The sequence below is a fragment of the Poecile atricapillus genome, chromosome 5, assembly GCF_030490865.1.
Source record: "Poecile atricapillus isolate bPoeAtr1 chromosome 5, bPoeAtr1.hap1, whole genome shotgun sequence".
Classification (NCBI taxonomy): Eukaryota; Metazoa; Chordata; class Aves; order Passeriformes; family Paridae; genus Poecile; species Poecile atricapillus.
In genome coordinates, this window is record NC_081253.1 from 35,425,665 (window position 1) to 35,449,029 (window position 23,365).

Genomic DNA, 23,365 nt, shown 5'->3' on the forward strand with positions numbered 1-23,365 from the left:
GAAGTTTCACACTGGTGGTGTTTATCACTTGGTTAACACAGATGCCACAATGAGCATAAGTTCTTTTCTTCTATACCTTCATACTTCTACCACCAAAAAAAAATAACCATTATAGCACTTCTTTAGGAGTTCAGTCCTGCCTGAGTAAGAGACATGGCCAGGCTCGCTAAGATGTGCCTTTGTAAGCATCATTAAAAGTACTATTTGTGCAATCTCTTTGCAATAACTCTTTACTCATGCATTTACAGTGCCAGATGCCAGGCATAAAAGCACTGCACAGTTCTGGTGATGAAATTCTATGTGCCTCTTCGTCGTGCCTGTGATAACTTGGCCCAGCTCTGCAGCTGTAGAGCAAAGCAGAGCAGCACAGTAAATATTAATTCTCCCTGGGCACTGCAACAGGGCTGGTTCTCAGGCTGGGCTCTGCAAGCCAGTAAATGCAAACAAATGTAATAATCCTGTGACTGAAACAGCAGCATGAACAAAACGCTTCTGAATAAAATTTACAATTCTTGCCACACTGCTACTGACTCCTTTAAGGATAAGGACATTACAGCTTACACATGGGTCTCACAATGCAGCATGGAAAATTACCTTGATATTAAATGTACAGGTTTTTAAGTGCCTCAGCAACACACCAGTGATCAAAAGTGAGTCCCTCTAAGCCTGGGTGCAATAAAAGTAGCAAAGCTTCTACAACTTCCTTTTGACATCTTAACCCAAGTGCTCATGTATGCAAGACAAAAACAAAAAGCGGTCTGAAGATACTCAGTTTCTTGGTGCCCTCCATGTACTGTAACAACTGGACTATCCAGAATATTTTATAGCAGGGTCAGTCATGGATCCAGAAGATGACTTGGAACAGAACCCCTTAATCTTGAGTGACTCAAGTCTTCTGGAGACTGGGGAGAGTTTAGCCAAACTACAGCCCAGGAAAGGGATTTCAAGACTAAGCCCATTTTAGAATCTTGTATTGTCCTAGGTGAGGACTGGATCAAACATTTCAGTGCAGTTAAATAATGCAGATAAGCCAGCTCTGTTTTTCATACAACCACTGAACAAGTACATAACTGGCACTTTCTTCTTCAAGTTAGAAGTGTTAAAGCCTGTAGTGTAGAAAACTGGGCTCCCTCTCTTCTCTGCTTTCTTGGGACCATTCTTGAAAGATTAAACCAGAAGTAGATTAGGTAATCAATTTTAAAAAACATTATGGCTCCCCTACAAGTGCTTGAGGTGTTTCAAAGCAACTTGAACTTGGCTCTGTGCTTTTCTGGAAAGAAGCAGCCAGCTGCTTTCTTTATCCAGCCAGGAGGGTTTTTCTTCCACCAAAGGCAGTGGCTGTGACTCACCAGCTTTATTATCTGCACAAGGGCATGACAGTGCCTCTAAGCAGGCTGGGAGAAAACTCCAGAGTTTATATCAAATTCCCATTAAAAGAATGACACAAGAGTCACTGAAAAACAACACACTGCTCACAGTCCACAGACACCTTTAGAGATGCATTAGCATGGAGCTGCATCATTCCCCAAACAAATCATGCTTTTAAGGTAACACCCTTCTTTTCAAGAGGAGAGGTGATGTCCTTAGAGGTTAGTACACAAACCCACCAGCTTTCAGTGCTTCTCCTGCCATTTTATCTGTTTTACCTGCTTGGATTCTGAAGGAAATCAATTACATCTTGCAGTTGCATGTTGTCCTGAAACACATCTGGGGCCAGCAAAAGCAGGTGCCACAGGGAGGTGTCATTCTGCACTTGGGAGATGAGCGTCAGAAATGAGACCATTTCATTGACAAAGGTCTCCTGGTACTGTGGGTTGTGCTTCACCTTAACAAATAAAAATGTAAAAAATTATTTCTAAGAACCAGAAGAAATTATTTAATAACCAGAAGCATTTCTGCTGGGGGATCCTTTTACGTTTTTCAGCTGGCACTGCACTTGCATGCAAATCTGCAAACAATACATTCAAAGGATAGGCAATAACTGAGAGTGTGACTGTGTTTTACCTTCACATCCCAGGTTGTACAATAAATTCTCTGTTCAGACAAGCCCTACGATTCACAATGTCCTAAAGAGTCCAAAGACTAGGAATATAAGAAAATTAATATCAATCCTAACCTTGGCAAAGAAAAAAAAAAAAAAATGAAGGCTTTATCTTTAAAGGATTAATTTGCTTTAATTATATTGCTTTCCCAAAGACAAGTACTGCTTCAATCATGAACTGTTGGATCAGATGCAGGAGTCACTGGATGAAGTTATACTGCTGAGGTAATACACAATTAAATTTATTGCCTTCCCAAGGTTTAAACATTCTTATTTACACCACATCTTCACGCTGTTCTATTGACCTGCCACTGCAGCAGGGCAAATAAAGAGGAAAAGCAAGGCCCAGGAGTGTGAGAACCCTCAGTGGCCATGAGCTGATGGCTGGATGACCCTTGGCTTTCCAAGCCATGTACCCAGCTTTTGGTCTTTGGGCTAACCCCATGCACAAGACACAGCCCCACTGTGTCCTTGCCCAGTACACTTGCACTTAGGTACAGAGATGAGCAACTCCTGCCACGAGAGGCCGTGTTGTAGCTCCCAGACCCTGCCTGACGTGTGTGAACTGCCACTGCAGCTCCCAGGAAAGGTGCCAGGCACTCACCTGGGAGAGCTGGGTCCTGAACTCCTGGGCAAAGGACTCCAGAAGCGATGAGTTGGTGAAGCAGAAGGTGTGGTGGATATTGGCTGCCATGCTCCCTCCCGTGGCACCGGGATGTGCCAGGTACCGCCACAAGACCTGGCACAGCAGGGCCCTGAGGTTCCCTGCAGTGGAGTATTGGCCCTGGTTCTGAAAGAACAACAAAACATTCAGGGTAGCTGTAGAGCAACATTGTATTTGGGATGGTTCTAAAGGCAGTGATGAGACTTTTCATAAGGGATAGCAGTAACATCTGAAAAGCATTGTGGCTACAGCACTTACATATAGACAGAATTCTAACAGCTGAACAGTGTCACTAAAAACCCTCAAACTCCTCATGTGTTACAAAGAGAAATATATTTGTGTTTGTAGGCCTTGACACCATAACACAAAAGCAGTGTCCATTACATGGTAACAAATTTCTATTACAAAGGAATAGATTCTATAAATATTAAATATCTATACAATAAACACACTGCACCTCTGATGCCACTGCAGGACTATCATGGGCAAATAAATACTTGAATGTCAAAGCCTGTGACATCATATCTTTAATTTCATAAGGAAGAAAATGTACTGCAAATATCTTAACTCACACAAGTTCTGAACAAAGTATCTCAGGGTATTTATTGTGTGTGACTATATTTTGTATTTCATGCTATTATGTCTCGAGGTTTGCCTGGTTTCTGCCTAGAGGATAGAAAACTTACCACAAAAAATCCACCCACAATCACTGTGTTTCCAAAATAAAGCTCATTCACATAATAGGGGAGATCCTAAAGCAATAAAAGCTGTGTGTTGGTACTTTGAGCTTCTAATTCTTTAAATATGAGGATATGTTCACACTCAGCTACTATGCAAATACAGACTTACCTTCCCAAAACTGAGGATCTTGTTGAACATGTGGGTGCTGGAATTCAAGTGGGATGGTGATGAAATATTCTGAAGGTTTTTCTCTCCATGAGATACCAAATCCCCAAATGCTGCAATAACAGTTTGAAACACCATATTTTACTTATGTCTTTTAAAACCTCTTTGCTACATAAGACCAGGACACAGAACAGCTACCTACAGCTTTGGGTGCATTATCAATCTGTTTCCAAAGGTACAGCCAATGGCATCCTGTAAATACTTTAGGTTTTTTTCCTGATATAATTAAATTCTGGATGACACTGTAACTTATGGGGCCACAGCCTATCATTTTTATTTTTTTTTTTAAATAAAATGTATAACTGAGTTCCTCCCTGACCATCAACATGAGTCAATAGTTCCCATAACTGTTCATTGATTTACTTTTCCCCTCCTCACATCTTTGCACTTGGTCCCTTTTGCATTCTGCCTTTTTCTGTCTGTGCACCACAGAGGGTGCTGGCAGGAATGCTAATTGGAGCAGTGAATGGCTAGAGCAGAACAGGCAAATGCAAATCTGTAATCATTCATTTCATCGTGAGCTCCCTGCAGAAAGGACTATCCATCATGATGGCTTGTGGATTGTACCAGCCATTACCATCAATAAATAATAATTGTAATGATTTTATGGAAACTTTCAGACTGAAGGTTCCTTCAGGAAAGAGAATCACATCAGAGGAGAACATCACCAACAATAAATATCCACTCTGGCACAGAAGACAACTTATTTGCGGATAACTGTGGATAAAAACATATTTGAAAAAAAAAAATCTTAAGCTGTTTATGGAGAATTTGTGGGTAGTAAAAGGGCAATATTCCATAAATAGCCAGGTCTCTAATTAATGTCCAATCAATCTTGCATTGCTCCTGTGAGGCACAACCATTTAATCCTGGTTTCTTGGCCAAATTACAAAGTCTTCTCTACAGACAGTTACTTGTACTTGTTCACAAAAATTTACACTAGTGTCATGGCCACAGTCATGTGCCTCTATGAAACACATAAATCATTCCAGTAATGCTCTGAGGATTGCAGCTCTGTCCAGAGATCTTCAAAAGATCAGCCTGCAGAGAGCAGAACTTCCCAGAGCAGTGAGTAACCTACCCAGTGAAGCATTCCTGCTTTCAGGAACCTCTGCACTCCATGGTGATGGCTGCCTGTCCTTGGCTACTCTGGATGAGCTCCCGTGCTTCCTGTGGGAAAGAAGGAAAAAGGAAAAAAAGAAGGGACACCTGTAACAACTGCCAGAATTTCTTATCATTAACTTACTGCCTTAACTCAGAAGGTGTCTGTGGCTGGATTTCATGGAGGGTGGGTTGAAATCAAAGCAATGCAAAAGTCTGGTTCCTTCTGGAGGCCTGGCATGTATCTTGGGAAGCAAATCTATAAAGTGCATGGCCTTACCAAGAAACCCTTCCAGACAACAGGACCTCACTCACTTCAGGAGTACTCACTTACTCATTCCACTACAGGAGAAAAAAGTGGAAGAAGTTGTTGCTGAGCTTGGTTTATGGACTTGGTTCCCTTTTATTAAGGGAAATTTTAAGCAACCATACCATGCACACTTTGGTAAATGCCTCTAAGGAACAGAATCAAAGGTGAGAACCTTGCCCATTTTCTCTGCTGACCTCTGGTTGTACATAGTTTTAGGGCAAGTTATAAAACAGTTTAACAGGAGCTTCAGTGAGTTGCACAATGGGAGAGGAGAAAAACAGCCTAAATTAGCTGAATATTACAAAACAATATATCCAGGTTGTGAAGGGCCACAGCTCAAACACTTTGTGACAAACTCACCAACAGGGATCCTGCACCTGAGGCAGAGCTGCACCTACTCATCTGAAGCCTTCCCCTCCCCAAGGAAATATTTTCCTGAGGTTTTAGACCCTGCTGCATCCTTCTAATTTTGCTGTGGCTACTTAATAGTTGGTGTTTTCCCTTGTAGAACACACCAAGGCTGACACTGACCCTACAAGGGTAGGTATGGCCACATATCTAAAATGATACTTCCCACAGACAACCTCGAGCATCAAGAGTGGTCAAGATGCTTGTTAATGACTCATGTTCTTGATACAAAATTAGGCCAAATGCTTTGATTTTCATTTGGCAGGAAAAACCACCTATTTCCTAAACAGCTTTTCAGAAACCAAAAGCAGAAAGCAAGGAGGATTTGTAGCTATTGAAACCCATGGAAGACCTCCAGCTTTGGCACTAGAAGCTCCCATTTCTTCATTTCAATACCCCAAATGAACCATTGTTTAGCATGCCCAGGGAAAAGCAATGACACTGAGGAACAGAGCTGTGAATCCAGGCATCTGGTCTCCATGTGGCTTTGCCTTCCCTCCTCTCTTCTGCTGCATGACCTTGAATTTTATTAGGATTCACCTTGTGCAATTTCAGTTGCCCACATCCTTAGACATCCTTCCTACCCATGGAGAAATTCTGACTTGGCCTGGGAAATTATTCCCTCTGCACTAAGGAGGATCCTTAAGGAGCCACCAACCCCAGGACTGCCTGATGTGATCTCTGGTGGGGCCCATTTTAGCTCTTCAGACTCTCGAGCTCTGGCCAAGGGGGATTTTGAGACTGACTATGGAGCAGCCTCTCACCTGAAAGCAAAGATGGGCAACCAGGGACATTGTGATATGCCCAGATTTTTAGCTCTCCATGAATCAGCCAGGCTGAGCATGTCCCACAGGGGTCTGTCAGAACTGGGCAGCTAAGATGTAGAAACCACCCTGGCTGGAATGCCTCAAAGTAAATGCTACTTAACTTCAAATGGAATGTCAAGAAATTGAAATGGTCCCACTGAACATTTCCATTTTCAGCAAACTGACATTTCAACAAAACATACCAAGCCAGCTCCACACTGCAAATCTCTGTACTTTTGTGGGCAAAAATTGTTTCTGCATTCTCATGTGTTTCCCAACATGTTTGATGGCCTGCAGAGAGGACATCCATTCTGGCTGGCACCTGGAGGAACTGCTCAAAGATCCATCCAAACTTCCAGCCAAGGCATCCTGAACTGATCCCTCTCAGATCAGCATTCTGGACTGCTCTGGGGGAAAGTCTTATGACTGACCTGACCCACAGTCATGCAAAAAAAAATGTTCCTTGGCTTTGATCTGGGTGAGCTGAAGAGTTTTTCTCAGGGTGCAAAATTCCCTTCAGTAGAAGATTCAAGCCTGAATAAGTGGACACATTTCTGAGAGCTGTTCCTAATGTGATTATTTCTGAAGTGTCCAGTTGCAGTTGATATTCTCTTTTCTAAGTGTCAGACAGCTGTTAGAACAGGTAGTTGAGATATATCTGTTGTGGACAAACTTGTGCATACATACAGACATTCATGGATGCTCCCTCCCCCTCATAACAGGCTTTGTTTTACAGCTCCTAACACCTGGAAATATTCAGATTCTCTTACAGTCTGAGGGATGAGATGTCATTAAGTCTTGGCAGCAAATCTTCTGGTGTGTATGGTGTGCCCTTACACCTGGCATCGGAATCACACAGCACCGTTTGCAGGAACGGGAAGAAGCCTGCGCTGGGAAGGTTTCGGGGTGCAAGATAACCTGGAGGATGAAAGAGAGAGAAAATGCCATTATGACAATGAGGACATGCACATCTTCACCACATGTTTCTGTCAGGATGTGCTATTTTCCCTCCCTAAACAACAGGACAGATTCACAGTTTCACTGAGGCTCCTTTCACTGACTCCACCCTGGCAGTATTGTCTGCCAAACCCCACTACAAGCACCTCCTCAACACTGACAAAGCCATCACTGGCTATTTAATCATAGAATGGTTTGGCTTGGAAGAAACTTTGAAGGTTGTCCAGTTCCAATGTGCCTGCCATGGGCAGGGACACATCCCACTAGACCCAGTTGCTCAGGGTTCCAGTTAACAGAAAGAAGAGCCAAGTTATTTGTTCATAGGATACCTGTTGGCCCTGAAGCAACTGCAGATTTCCCCCCTTCACTCCAAAATCCAAGAACAGGAAAGAAATTAAAAAACCCCCCTTAGATTAAGATAGCTTAATTCTGCCTTTAAAAAACAAAATAAAATAAAAGCAGGCACATGGCCAGAGTGACCTGAAGCTCCCATGAGAACAAGTTCTCCAACAGTGTTGGATTGGTTTCTATGCAACGCCACAATCTTTATTTCCAAGCCAGGCTGTTAAAACAGGGCTTTGTCTCAGGTTTTACCACAGGAAGGGGCAACACCAGGACCAACAACACCCTTTGCCTTTTGTGCAGAGCTGCCCCAGGAAGGCAGAGGAGAAATCCATCAGCACCACACCCCCTGTGTGTCCTCCCAGCCCAGAGCAGCTCCAGCACCATCTGCCTGGAGACCTGGGATGCTGGCAGCCGGTGCTGAGGGATGAGATCTGTGTCCCTGTCTCCAAGTGGACCTGAGCAATGAGACACTCGAGTATTTTATGTGCCACTTGCCCTGTGCTGCTCACTGCCAGCCCACAGAGTTCACAGCTGCTCTTCCTCTCGGAGACAAACGCTCTCATAAATCTCCCAACTCCTTTGCTGGATCACAGCAACGTATTATTTCAAATAATCATTTGGAAAATTACCAGGGGAAGGACACTGCTATTATTTCTGCTATGGAAAGGAGCCAGATTTGCTGAAGGCCTGCAGGCAGGCTTGTGGTAACTGATTACCTTGCTCTTTAGTCTTCAAAGATGACCCAAGACTCTCACGCAGACACAGCTTTGTCTCTCACCCTTCCAACAAGGACACGGTACTACATTTGTACAACATTTACTCATTATAGCAGTGGTCAGCCACCAGATGCCCCCAGAAGGTTTGGCAGGGGTAGCTGTTGGTCCCCTTGATGGAGACTGGATTTTCCTGAGCTTTCCTCAGCACAGTTGGTCACTGCATTTTTGGGTCACAACACAAGAGCTCATGGTGTAGCATGGGAATTCTCACTGCTTTGGGCAAAACAGCAACTGGCACAGAGACTTCTGAAACCTGCAGAGGTACAGGCACCCATTTTGATGGTGGTGTGATTCTCCTGCACACCTCAGTGGAGAGTCAGGAGTACAAGAGAAAATTAAAGGACATTGGTACCTGCCAGAGGAGAAGGTTCCCTGCTGTGGGAAGCTTCCCCCAACACTCCCTGCATCCCTCAAGCGACCCCAGGAGTTACATCCCTCTCTCCCTCCTTCCCTCAGGAGTTACACAGCTGGCTGAACAAGCTCCTGGTAACCACAGGGCTCTAAGGGCAGTGAAAGAGCTCTCCTGTCCCTGCAGGCAGAACTTCTGGTGTTGGGGCCACAGGATCAAGCATCCATCAGTCTAAAGGTGTTGTAGGGTAATTAATCTGCTGCCCATGAGGGAAACTCTAGAGCAGGGCACTTTAATCTAGAAGCAGCCTTGTGTGAGCATCCCTGCCGTGTCTGTGGTGTTTTCCCTTTGGGATCACCAATTACAGCCCTGCACAGAGTTCTGCACACATGGGCATTTCCCTCTCATCTTCCTTCTGATCTCCCACACCCTCTTTCCCATGCAGGGCATTGACTTGCACAACAATCCCAAAACACACACCACAAGATCTCACTGGATCAGTATCCCTACCAAAATGAAGCTTCAAAGATGTGGGAAGCCGTGAGGGATGCCTGGGATGGAGAGCATAGCCTCAGTGAGGTGTAGGAGCTCCACCCTTCACTGCCCTCCACATCTACCAACACCCACAAGCCAGGAGCTAAGCTCATGTCTCTCAGCACACCAGGAGCAGCTAAAGCTGTGTAATTCCTCAGGGTGAGGCTGAATGGGGAACACAAGGATGGGTCTGGAAAGCAATGGTCTTCTCCAGAGACATGCAAGATGTCTACAGAGGTGATTAAGCAAGAGATCCTGATGAATCCAGATCAGAGGAAGACTCTTCCTTGAGGTACAAGGAGCAATAACAAATATCAGAATTGAACTCAAATTTGGCACACTTTGAACAAAGTGGACAATTAAACAATCAAGTTTTCACACAAGTGAAGTGTTCAGTGTCAGAACACAGCAATGGCATCAGTTCTCTCTTTTCTTTTGAAACAGCAGCCCCAAATATAAAGAGCCAGGAATTTGTGACCTGAAGTTTGGAAGTGCTGCCGCTCGAGCTGGTGGCACAATGCCTGTGAGGACACTGTTGGCCTGTGAGGCTGAGGCACACGGTGAGGCTCTGCCAACTCTCAGCAGATGCTGAGCAGTTTGCTGGCAGCTGGCTGAAGCCATGGGGCCTGATCCATCCCTGAGTCACTGCAAGCATGAACCAGTGTTACCCCACGATGCTCTTGGCACAGGAGCAGGGGCAATGCCAGGGAGGACTCTTCTGGAAGAGGCCTGGGCTCTGACAGCAGTTAGAGAATTAAGGAAGTTTTTTCAGAAAGACTGTGACACAGAAATATCCCAAATGTCTGGGCCAGATTCCCATGTGGTGTAAGTTAGACCCAGGCTGGTTCTCAGCCCTGCATCCTGCAAAGGAAGAAATTTACTGATGCCAAGGTGAGTTATGAGATTAATGCTCTCCCTGCTCCATCCTCCCATCCTCCATCCCCTTGTGGTGAAGAGATGTGACCCCAGAGAGCAACACAGGCTGTCCTGCCCACACAGATGAATTCCCTGCTTGCCCTGTAACCACTGCATGGATGGCCAGGGAGGAAGCTGCTTCAGGAGACCTCTGCAATGACCTGTCCCTGCCTTGGCTGAGGTTTATCCAGCACACCCAGGTTTATCAGTGCACAGCATGAGCACCAGCTAGGAAATGGGACAGGAGGAGAGTTGTAGCTGCTCTACAGATTTTAAAGGGCAATCTTTCCACAGTGATTAATGTCCCAGCCTGGAGTATAACACCCCCACTAATGGCCTCAGCAGTGTTTCTACTGTTGGGAATCCCTCAGTGTTCTCCTTCTCCAACTCAAACCTACAGCAAAGCCATATCCAGGCCCCAACTTCATGATCCCATATCACACACCAGAGAAGATCCACAACACATAATATTTTTTATTTATCTTTTTTTCCAATCTCCCCACTGCCTTTAGCTTTAAACCTCTTAATTTGCTAAAACTACAATTTCCCTTGAAGGGTCCCACTACCAGTGCCTATGAGTCAAGGGGGAGAGATCACTGCACCCACTGCTGCCACGTGTCTGAGCTGAGAGATCACCTTCTCATGTTTCTGGCCAAACTGACACCTCTGCAACCAAAATCCAAGCCCAGATCTGTAACCTGTTAGCAAAGACTGACTTTGGGTCTGCCAGCAGCAGAATCCCAAGCACAGAGGCTTTTACTGAGTCTTCTCAGAGTTTGGATTTCCTACCCCCACTGAGAGAAGGGCTCCAAAATGAAGGGAAGAGGCATCCCAAAGGGCAGAGGAGGCCAAAGGCTCAATGCTGCATGGGCTGGTTCTCCCTGTTCAGTAGCATCTAACCAGGCCAGCCACATCTCCAAGAGCTGGAAGGAAACAAGGCATGCAGAGCAGTAATAATAAACATAAGATACCAACTAATGCGTGCATGCCACTGGAAATTCTGGCTTTTCCCCATTTGCTATCATAAAAAAATAAAAAATTAATTAATTTCTCCCATTTTTCTGAATGTTGTAAATTCCAGCACGCTTCCCTGCAACATGAGCAAAACATTTTGTTTTCTTCAGGTAAAGGTGCTTGGTATAATAACAATGAGAAATGTCAGGATGGTTCTAAATGTCATACAAGAGGGATGAAAATTACTATTTCAGTATGGTCTATAAGATTAATTGAAATTGACCCAAATGTTTAAACCTAAATGGACTGTGTTTCACATTGCCACATTGATTTTGCTGCTTCCACTGCACTGAGGTTTGTGGCATTTTCCTGATAGATGAGTCCAGCCATTTGCTGATCCAGCCAGGAATTCAGCAGATCAGAGGCACAGCACCACAAACACAGCAGCCCCCAGCTGACTTTTCCTGGTTTCTACCCACCCCTAGTTTAGTGTCGTATCACCACCACTCCTTGGGCATGAAAAAATCCTCTTGCCTTCAGAATTCACACACTCTGACACTTCCTATGCTCCAAGTCCTTCCAAATCCCTCCCACAGTTCATAAAAAATCCATACAAACCTCAACTTTGCTGCTGGTGAATTGGAAATACTAATGATCAAATGGCTTCATTAGGAAGTATTGTGTTTCATTGAAAAATGCATTCAGTCATCGCCAAATCAAAGGAGCCAACATCATAATTGGGATTTTTCAGCTAGGGAAAAGGTGGCCAAAAAGTGGTTTGATAAGGAAAGAAATAAAGTTAGGAATCAGTGATTAAAAGGGTGAAAAAATGATCACCCCTCACAACATAGGGACAGCAAAACACAGTGAGGTCAGGACATAACCAGCAAACAGGGCCGAAAACACCTTTTTGTAACAAATACCAAAATGTTGTAGAACTTACTGCCATGGGATAAAGCAGACATTGATTTCAAAAGAATTAGACAAATTCACAAAAATAGATTTGTCAGCAGCTACTAAATATGATCACTTGAATTAAACCCCTTCAGCTTCTGGCTGAAGAAACCTTAAACTTTTCAGGATTTTTGTAGTGGAGGGAACACTCTGTGCTCTGTGTTCCTACACCTCTCTTGAAATCATCCCTGAGCAGTGGGGATCTAACCCAGAGCAGCAAAAGACCCTGAAGTGTTTATCAGCTGTGATCCATATTTATCTCAAGACTCACAGTAACTTCTAGTGAGGATATTTCCTACTCTGGTGACCTCCTCCCAACTTTCTGTTCCAAATTTTATCTGTGTTTGTGTACACTCAACCTTCTGGCTTCCCTTCTAGTCTTTAAACTTTACTCCTCTGCTTTTTTCAACAGCCAAAAAGAGAAAAGTGCCTGTTTCATGATGTGACTAAGATTCTGTTTCCCTTCAACCACGTGCAACTTCCCATTTCCAGCTTTGTTCACATCTATTTATCAGTAACAACTTAAGCTGCCTTTTTTTTTCTTTTCTTTTTTTAGCTAATGCTAGGACTTTCAATCTATCTCCAAAAACTAAACCGAATCATCAAATCTATGGGATGAGATTAATTTTTAAGCAGGGTACTTTTTACACATGAATACCCAGCTGGCTTATGCCTTACCTATTAAAAGAGAATATTTAATTGTCCTGGCACTTCTATTGCTGTGACATTTTGGTGCAATTCTTTTCTATCTAATTTGACCCTCCCCTGGCATAATTTAAGGCCATTTCCTCTCATCTTTTCACTTGAGACATGGCAGAACAGATTGATCCCCACCTCACTACAGCCTCCTTTTGCATCTCCTGATTTTTGAAATGAAAGCTCAGCAGGACCCCGGATAAATCCATTCAAGCCCCCTGGACACCCAGTGCGGCTGGGTGAGATTCAAAACCTTGCATTTTTTTATCTTTACAGCAACAGGATGGTTGTTTTCTCATGCTGTCCTCAGCTGCCTGCCTAGGACACTGCAATCAAAGCAGCAGACAACTCACAGCCAGACTCGTCCTTCCCTCTGTGGCCTCCACGGAAGAAACATTTCATTCCATTACCCAATTCTTCCCCCAAGCACTTCAGGCTCTGCAATAAGACCAGCCTAGAGCAGACACCATCTACTTCCACACTTATTAAGACTGGGCAAGCTGGTTTTGCTGGCCCACAAACCTTCCACTTCCACCTTCTTATTTAAGGAATTAAAAATCAGCGCTTGGATCTGATCGCATCGGGTTCATGGACCGATCAGGGAGAACATAAAGAGCAGAGAGCATGAAAATCACAAAGGAGCTAAAGAGCAGCAGGTGTAAAGGGTGGAGAAAGAACCTGCAAACCAAAGACAGGAACAAAGGGGAGGAGGTGGAACCTGGAACCCTTCAAAGAGGTATTGCAAGGTGGGGAAATGAGAGGTGCTGTCTGCACCACGAGGCAGAGCTGAGGAGGTTGACAGTGATAGGAAGGGATGCTCCACTGCCTGAAGCACACCAGGAGAAAGCAGGAACTGCACACAAGCCCTTTTCCTCCAGGTTTTTTTTTAAGCAATATTTAATGCAGACAAGGCTAACCTGGTCTTGTAACACAGCCAGGTTGATCTTGTATGTATGAGCAGCAGGGGACTACCCAAAAAAGACCAAGGAAGAGAGTCAGGACACTTCCCAGCAAGAAACTGGAACCTAAAAGCTTAAATCCATATCTAGACTCTTGCAAAAACAACTGCACAAAAACTGTGTTTACCCAACCAACATCTTTCAATTCTGAGCACCTCCAGAGCCCAGGTTTAGATTCTTTAAACAAAAGTGACCTCCTTTCCAGAAACACACACATCAACAACTGCTAATTTCAGTCTAAGCCAAGCTGCTCAGCACCTTTGGAAAAATACTTCTGCCCTTTTAGATCCCAGCACCTGGACTGAGATGTTTGAGGAAGTCAGTTAGAATTAAGTGACTGCCTCAAAATCCTGCTTCAATGAGGAAGGAAAAATTACAGTGGTAAGTCAGGAGTTCCTGGCTCCAACTCTAAACATCCTTCAGTCACACCCCAGAAGGTGGAAGAGTCTGTGGAATGAAAGGGAAGTGTGGAAATTTATGGCCAGGGAGGCATTATAAATATCACAGTGCTCTCTTTAAGCAATTGGTCTCCAAGCTAATGGGAAGACATTATTATATTATAATAATTATATATTTTATATATATATTATATTATAATATTATATATTATTACTGTATGGCTGGGCACTGCTTCTACATGCAATATGTATATAAATCAATGTATATGTCTATTCCAGCAAATGTGGAGTTAATTAATATGAACCATACCCACTTCAGCTCTGGTTTAATGAAAAACAGGGCTATATGGCAGTCTGCTCCCTAGCACAACAGAATGAAACAAAACATTCATACCAAAGCCAGAAACCTGATGAGGCATTTTGCTAATCACTGCAGATGAGCACAGACAAAAATCTAATGTGTAGAAAAGGGGGGCAAACTGGCACAAAAGAAAGGGAGGGAAATGAAGCAGTGTAAATGAACACAAGGAGTGAGGCTGCTCCACCACAGGCAAGTGGTGAAGGAGAACCTGATGTGTGCTTGTCTGTGTGCAGAATAGGCTGAACCCTGGAGGTGGATTATGACTTGCATAAATACCCATGACTTATCCAAATGAATGGAGTGGCCTGTGCAGCTGAGCCATCACCCCAACTCCCTGTAATTAGCATGGGAGCCTATTATTTTTTCCACATTACTGGGAAAAGAGATGAGTACAGGTGCCTCCAACTAAGAGGCTAATTCCTACAAAGCACAGTACATTTTCAGAGATTTCTCACCTCCAAGTGAGATACCTTCTAAGGCATCAGAAATCTCTGCTCAGGGGTTCACAATGATTTTTCCAGCCACTTCTGAACCTGCTCAAATCCTAGCTACCCACCACAGTAAGACTGAATTCAGCTCAGGGAGAGTGGATATCCTGGGCCTTCCTTCTCCCAGGAGCACTGAAGCCAGGAATGAGAACAGAGTATCTGTTCCAACACAGTGTTGTACCACACAGCTCTGGCTCTAAGCTAGACCCAAACAGCTGTGCTGGTACTGACCAGCAGAAAAGTGACCAATTCTGATGATATTTCCCCAGAAAATTGGCTGTAAAGAGCAGCCTCGTGGAGGACTCTGCTGCTGAGGCTCTCTCTGACAAACATCTCTGAGTGAATGCAATGCACCCTTGCAGGCATCTCCACAATTCTGGGGAAATCTGGGTGGAAATTCTGGGCAGAGGTGATGGGTAGAAAGTGCTTCACTGGGGAAAGCTCTGCCAAAGAACTCCCTGGCAGAATCTGGTGGATTTAAGAGCAGACTCAAGAGCACAGCTGCTTTTCATGATGAAGAACTGTCTGTGACAGAGGCACGGGTTCCACAGCCCAGCTGTCCCTGGGGCTGCAGAGCCGGGGTTTAACAGGAGCAAGGTTTGTCCCACATCCTCCCCACAGCCCAGCTGAGCCAAGTGGAGGGGTAACCACACCCAGGAGAGCTCCTACCGGGAATATTGACGAGGTCAGACTGCCAGCAGGGGATAGGAGGCCAGCAGGAAAGGAAGAAATCGGGCGGGGAGGGTGTGACAGGGTGTGACAGGGCTGGTTAAAGCAGGGAGTGTAATTGGGCTCCTCTGCAGACTGAGTGGGCTGAGCCCTGAGGGACAGATTGTATCTCGTACACAGTTCCCATACCTTGCTAAAACCTGTAGGATGGAAAAGGACTCCTGTCCCTGCTCTAGAAAACAGGTGATACAGGCACAGAAGTCTGGATGATACCATCAAACCCAGTAGCTTTCACCTGCAGGCTTCCAGTCCAGAGTTTCCTATTCCACACATACACATCCCCCTGCCTCCTAGCAAAGACAAAGGCTGAAATAAAAAGGTTAGAAGTCACAACTGCAATGTGAATAGTAAGTTGGATGAGGATTTTGTTTGTAAGACTCTGGGATCATCACAGAAACTGGGTATGCAGACAGTGAAATCTCTTTTTCATTTCTCCTCTGAGCAACAATCTCTGCTGACCTGGAAACACATCATCAAACCGAATCCCTGATTAAAAAAGAGAGATTGTTTTTTATACCTCCTAGATACAGGATGCTTAAGTTGTGGAGAAAATGATTTATCAGACTTCAGCTCCTTGTTTTCCTCTGTTCTTAGTTCTCCTGTGAGCATCTCTTGAATGGTGACATTTATTTGGCATGTCATTTCCCTCTGAAGCTCAGCCTGGCACAAGATCCCTTTGCATTAAGTGCTACACAATATAATTCAGCACAAGCAACTTGCTCCTGCAGGAAACCCTTGCCATTTGTTCACCCTTGACTGATATTTGCCAGGTAATTTCTCCACATAATCCTCCATCTATCCAACGTGTATTAGCTGCCCTTCAGAAGAAATTACTGTCTCGAATTTGAGCTGTTTTAATTGAAAAAAAAAAAAAACCAAACCCAAAAGATTTCATGATATTTCTGTGGCCCTGAATACACAAGATAAGCTTACAGAGTGGGATTTTCTGTGGGGTTATCTCTAAGGCTCCGTGCCGTTGATTCCGTGCTTCCTGACTTTTGTCTACCTGCAATAATCTCTTGACAGCAGAACTGGAAACTGCTTCTTGTCACTGCTTAACAACTCTGTCTTAAGGCAGGCATTGGAACTCAGCATAAGGTGAATTTTATTAATAAAATGAATAAAATTCCCTTCTGTAATAGTTTTCCTAGATGTGTCCACCCCCACCTGCTTCTCTATCAAAAATGAAAGTTCCCAAGTGAATTATCTTTTGCTTTTCAAGCAAAAAGTTTGATACATTTTTTTTCCAGTTGTCAAAAAAAAAAAAAAAAGAAAAAAAGAGTAATTGTCAAGCAACTGTTCTTATTTAACTGTTATAGCAGCAAAAACTGGCTGTTTGATGCTCTGGTTAGCATCCTTCTCTATTCCCTCGGGATTCTTAGATGGTCTCTGAACATCTGAATCACAAGAATACACCAAAACCATTATTTTCTAGCAAAAAAACCTCTCTTGCAGTAGAGAGCTCCTATCATCCACTTCTAAGAGAGACAGATGCCTACTCAAATACTTACTGAGACTTGTACTAAAATAAAAGTAATCTACAGAAGGAAAGGGATCTCATCCAAAGATACTGCCCAAGCTTCCCCTTTCCTGCAAAGCACAACTGATGGTGCTACTTGCAGTTAATAAGATTATTCCTGTTAATTCATTAAGGCAGAGATGGGATCATCCAGAGCAAAAGAGCTCTGAATAAACAAAGATTCAAACTAATAACTGTGTCAAAGAAAAGAATAAATATTTCCCCATCCAGATGGTTCTCTTGACATCCAATTTATCTGGTTTATTGGGCACAGGAAGTACAACTGATGGGGCAGCGTGGGAGGTCTGCATTTCCACACTTGGCAAAATCCAGGGTTTTCACAAAGTACAACGTGTCAGGTCTTGCCTGCTCCAACTGGTTCAAGGGAATTCGGGAGAACCTGGAATATATAACATGCCTAAAAAGGTCTTTTGCTGACAGAAGATGGGCTTGGGGTTAAAAAATGATCCCAAAACATCAAGAATGTCCTTTCCCATTAAAGAATTCCTATGATACTTTCAGGAAGAACTTGCTCTGGCTCTCCATCCCTGCCTACAGAAGGAGGTACACAATGCTTCACTGGGATTAGGCTGTAAACTCTCTGCAACAAGGACTATCCTAATTGTATGTCTGATACTTGTCACAGGCTGGTCCTGTCTCACACCTCACAGAGGAACGAGGAGTTTCTAACCAGAGAATCACACTCACCAGGGTGAACATTCCCAGTGTTCAGATGTGGATTCCTTCCAGCCACATCTCACACATGGGATAGCTACAAACATTGGGAGCCAACTGCTTGTCTCCTCTGCTGCCAGGCACTGTCTCCTTTCCTCCTGCATCAGTCTCCCTGCCCCAAATACAAAGCCCCAACCATGCCCATGCCAGGGCTTTGCTCCTGCCAGGCCCATGACAGTCCCATGTCTCTCTGCTATCAACCAGATGCTGAAAATCTTCGAGGTCCCTTCCAAGCCAAACCATTCTATGGCTCTATCATTTGATTCAACTCAAAACTGACACTGTGAAAGAACAAAAAGCTCCCAACCAGATGAACTCTTTGCTCTGTAACTTCATGAACAAATGTGCCCCGGGCTGGGACATGTTTCTGATGGTGGTAAGGACTCACTGATCAGCAGAAGTGCTTTAGAGCAGACCCAAGTGCATCTCTGCTCTGAGATGGACACTTCCTGACCCAAGGAGATAGCTTCCAAGTGAGAACCAGATTGTGCAAAGTTTCACCCATTTGACCCCCAACAGCTATTGACCCACCCAAGGAACTGCTATTTTTATTACAAGGGGCTCACATTCACCATCAGGTCCCAGGAGCCAAGCAAGTTATTACTCTTCAACTGAGCCTTAGCAGTGAGATAATTTAATGTGCACATTTTACCTGTGGCATGCAGAAGGTAAAACTTGTCACACTGACCAGTCTCATGTTTGCCACCTCACCTCTGTAATCACACTTGCAGCCTCTGCCCTCACTCATTTTACTGAGTAAGCTCTCCCCCAGCTGCCCTCTTCTCCCTCCTGGAGTTCATGCTGGAAATTTATATTGCTCTCTACCTAGCAGTATCCGAATAAATCTTGGTGAGACAGTTCTTTAAGGTTGTTTTCTAATTATAAAGCCAATTTAAAAAAAACAAAAAAAACAAAAAAACACATGAGCAAAAACAATCTCAGAGGAGCACACACATTTTATTTACAACATGATGCATCCCAGGAAATCTCCACTGGAAACTACATGGAGCCAAATTTGTAAAAGTAACAAAACACATCAAATGAACACATCAGTCATTGAAATGAGAACTAAACCCCACAGACATATAAACAAACCAGTTACTTACAGTTTTGCTGTGGTTCTGGAGGGAATTTGAGACGGATAATGGCCAAGATTATGAAAACAACCACAGGCCAGGAAATTAAAACAAACGACCATACCTATAAAACAGCAATGAAAATATATCGGTTACATTTGTAGCACTGACGTTACCCAGAGCCTGTCTGGAATGTACAAGCAGTGCCCTAAGTGAGTTATAAGGTGCATTGTAAATCACACCTGTCTTGGCATGCATACAATTAAAATCCAAGCATTATCTATTCCGGAAGAAAAACTACCGAAGATTTTAAGAGCAAATAACAAGGCTGAAAGCAGCACAAGGTTTCAGTTTGGCTGATAATTATGGGGGACAGTGTTTACCCAGCTTTGAGACACTGCTATGTCACAGTAAAGGCATGCTGGGAAACACCAGCCAAAAGATAAAGCAGCTGCAGTGTGAAAGCTTGGTTTCACTTTCAGTGAAATGATGGGTAACTAGGACTTTGACTGAACTATACCCCAAAATTCAAGTGTTTGACAAGCCCACAGCGTTTTTCCATTAAAAATTCATCTGTTTTTCACTGGATCCTCATGGCAGAGCTGGAAGGAAGGATTTTCACAGTGGTCATTCACAAGATGTGGAGTTCAAGCACGGGGTTTATGGAGTTGTGCAACCTACAGAATGCACATCTGAACACCCATCATCAAGATAAAAACCCTTTTAAGAGCTTCTGACTCCAGCAGTCAAAATCCCTGGCACCTGTCCATCTCCAGCAGTCCATACAGATGAGCTGAGATGATTCCCAGAATGGTTTTGGTTAAAGGGACCCTAAAGCTGATACAGTCCCACCCCCTGCCATGGGCAGGGACACCTCCCACTATCCCAGAGTGCCCCAAGCCCTGTCCAGCCTGGCCTTGGACACTGCCAGGGATGGAGCAGCCACAGCTTCTCTGAGAAACCTGTGCCAGGGCCTCAGCACCCTCACAGGGAAGAAGTCCTTCTTAATATCTAATTTAAGGTGGAAGAGAAATCATGTATTATTCCCCTAATGTGTTGAAAAACACATGAACACGTATAGAACTCGTGTCCCTGACATGAGGGTTGCCCCTTTCAATGGACAAGAATTAAGAAAACACTAGAATTAATCATCTAGTATAGTAAACCAATCTGGGGAGGATGCCCAAAATCTTAAAATACAAACCTTGGAGTATTGTGAGCTAGGAAATTGTAATTATTCAAATAATCCCCTGCTTTTGCACTAGCTGGTGAGCTGGCTCCCATGTTGACTAGATTAAGAGTTTTCCATCCATCAGTAGTTAAACTGAAACTACTCCGTGCTACAAAATTGCTGTTCTATCTCCATGCCAATTTTTGGAACTGCAAAGATGTCTTTTTTCAAAATAATCCAGTTTTTCATCGTTGGGTTGTTATTTTTTTCAGATCAGCACATATTACTCAAAGCTGTTTTTTCCAAAGTAATTCCAAGCCCATAACCGTGTTTTAATTTCCTGTAGCACTCGCTGGAACATAAAGCCAAACAGACAGACAAACAAATCCTGGAGAGCAATTCAGCTTAAAGATGGTTGTTCTATAGCAGCTCCATCCCCATCGTCCCTGATGAGGTGACTCAGGCTTGAAAGTAGGAGCAAATTTATGTCCCAAAATAGGTAAGTGACAGACATCAAACCACAAGGCACTCCCCCACACACCCCTTTAGAGGGTGCTCCTATAATTTCAGCATTCAGCCACATTTTAGCTTAGACAGACAGTACCTTTCCTGCTTTTTATGTATACACTGCCAACTTGTAACAAGATCCATCACTGACACTGACATATTTTAGTAATTTTTGTATATCAGATGCTTTCCCTATAATCAGTCCCCAAACACGCAGTTTAACTGTGATTAATTCTCATGCAAATGGTATTATTACTGTGTCCTCCTTGTTTAGCACCACACAGGCTAAAGTAAAATTATGGGGTAACAGCACAGAAACTGATATTAGTCAGAAGCTGCCTAAAGGAAGGGCCGGACATCTGTCACATTCCTGGGACAATAAATGAATACTGATTGTTCCTACTCAGGAAAATTGTTGTCCCTCCCCATTTTGAGCTACAATGGTGCTTATGTTCCCCACTTTCCAGACATGTTTTTTCTCAGTATCTCTGTCCTGTGACTTAACTGGATTTAATAGTAGCTGGGTACATCAGTTGCAACATCACAGCATTCCCACTGTCCCAGGGATTTCTAGTGAACAAAAACAGGACAAGCACCTTGGCCAAACTGCTTGCAGGTGGAACATGTTCACTGAAATGGAACCACAACCAATCTCAATCTGCCTCTTGGGACATTAAGAACGGTGATGTAGGTTGCATAATCCCTTAGTTGCTGGATTATTTCACTGCTAAAAATTGATTTAATCTCTCAGAATTTACTTAGGATCTCTGGGTGAGTGCATGCATTTTCTCTCCCCCTCCTGCCTCTGTTTAAATCATGAAGTGCAACACGCAAGAGGCATCAATATCTCCAGTTCCCTTTGGCCCTCAGACCCAGTTTTGCTCCCAAAAAGAACTGAGTTTACCTCCTCACACCCTCCTCAGTCTGAGCAAGCTCCCTAATTTAGTGCAAGAGAGGAAATTAAGTAGGGTTGCAAGGCATGCCTGCCATGAAACAGTCAGCAGTGGCCAGATTTTTATTTTAATTGACATTTCAGTTCTACAGAGTTGATATTTCAACTCCACAGGAAACCAGAATTGCAGCAAGTCAGTCTGTGGTCAGAAGCACAGGTAGGGCTTAGGTGGCATTTACTCTGGGTACACAAGAGCTAAAAGGGACCCAAGCCTTCTGCTTTTAACGAGGCCGTTACAATTTCTCTTGAGAAATTAGAGCTAATTTATTGTGATTCTTCTGCATCTCAGGAAAAGTGTATTTTGCAGCAGAGAAGAACGCTCCAAGGCTCACAGCACATCCACAGGAGTCAGAGGCACTCAGCACCTCTCTGAATCAGGCTCCACAAACAAGAGATAGGGCAGGGTAAGCTGCAACAGACCTTGCAGAAGCACACAGTCACACAAGGACTTTCACTTCATCCTCACATCACGCCCTCCATGGCCATTTCTCTTTGGTCAGCATTTCCTGTGCCTGCCAAGGTTTCCATTCCACTGAGACAAGTCTAAACCCCACCACGTTTGGGTTACTGGGGCACAGGTTACAGTGCAGCTCCCTGAAATTTTCTGCTGAAAATACCACACCCAGCTGTACCAAAACTGGACTGGGACAAAACTACTCTGCCTGGCTGTGCAATGCCCCCCAAAGGAACATTTGCTCCCTGATGCTGTTGCAGCTCAGATCACTCTCTGGACATTGCTGGCAATGGTTTATCTTTTGGACAGAAAGATCATTGGGGTGTTTGATTTGCAGTACACTGGACTGCACTGGAAATCTGTCCTACCTGCATCTCTCAGAGCTACTTTTTTCATTATCCATCCTTTAGAAATAGCTCTGTGTAAGGGCAGCCCCATCACCCCCAGGGGCTCCTCAGAGGCTGTACACCAGCCACAGGGTCTGCTCACATGGCAGCAGGTACAAACTGCAGCCTGAACTCAGGTCTGCATGGTTTTGTTTGCACAGACACTGTCCCAAGGGAAAAAGAGGCATTCATGGTACTCAATTTGGACTCCTGAGCCCTCATGCATGAGCTTCACACAAGACCCACCTTCACTTCCCTGCCATTCCCTTCCTTCCTTCTCCTTCTACCACCACCCTCCCATTCTAACAGCACAACCTTCCTCTCTGCAGTGCTCCCCTTGCTCCTCAGCTCCTGGCGTTCCCAGGTTCCCCCTCCTGCACTCCTCTGTTCCCACACTCACCAGCTGCCTCTTGACACTCAGCCAGTTCTTCCAGAGCAGGATCCTGAGGTGTTGGGAGAGCGCAGCCATCCTTGGCTCTCCTGACAGAAAGAGAGGGGGCTGTGTGTTCCTCCTCCCCGCGCTTAGGAGGCAAAAGTGGAGGCTCTAACCCAAAAGGGCATCCAGTGTCCAAAATCCAGGCCTCTGCCTCTTCCCCACAGCATAGCTCTGAAGCAGCTACTCCATCCACTTGTGGCTGCTGTACTCCCAGGAATTGTGGCTCTTGTCCTCACAGCAATAGCTCCTAGCAAATTCAACAGGTTCTTCCTCTCCGGGCGGGCGGGTAGATGCAGCAGCCTGCCTCCACTTGTGTTAATTACAATATCCAGCCTCTCCTGGATGCTCCCTGTCCAAGCCCTAACCGATAAAATGGATAGCATTCCAAAAAGATGCTTCTGCTTAAACAAAAGGTGATGCATGCCTCCTCCTCCCCATGATGAAACTCCCCGTCGGCCCACACAGCGCTTCTGCTGGA

General features: G+C 44.4%; 1 protein-coding gene across 1 annotated transcript in view; it reads right to left on the bottom strand.

Annotated features, from left to right (window-relative positions):
• The window catches only part of ABCA12 (ATP binding cassette subfamily A member 12), a 79,459-nt gene extending 56,539 nt beyond the window's left edge, over positions 1 to 22,920 (bottom strand). The window contains exons 1-7 of the mRNA XM_058840562.1: positions 22,852 to 22,920; positions 19,012 to 19,105; positions 7,007 to 7,154; positions 4,693 to 4,781; positions 3,555 to 3,664; positions 2,646 to 2,831; positions 1,647 to 1,825 (exon numbers count right to left, since the gene is read on the bottom strand). Of these exons, the coding sequence (XP_058696545.1) occupies positions 1,647 to 1,825; positions 2,646 to 2,831; positions 3,555 to 3,664; positions 4,693 to 4,781; positions 7,007 to 7,154; positions 19,012 to 19,105; positions 22,852 to 22,920 (875 nt within the window). The remainder of the gene's footprint in view (positions 1 to 1,646; positions 1,826 to 2,645; positions 2,832 to 3,554; positions 3,665 to 4,692; positions 4,782 to 7,006; positions 7,155 to 19,011; positions 19,106 to 22,851) is intronic.
• Positions 22,921 to 23,365: the final 445 nt, after the last annotated feature.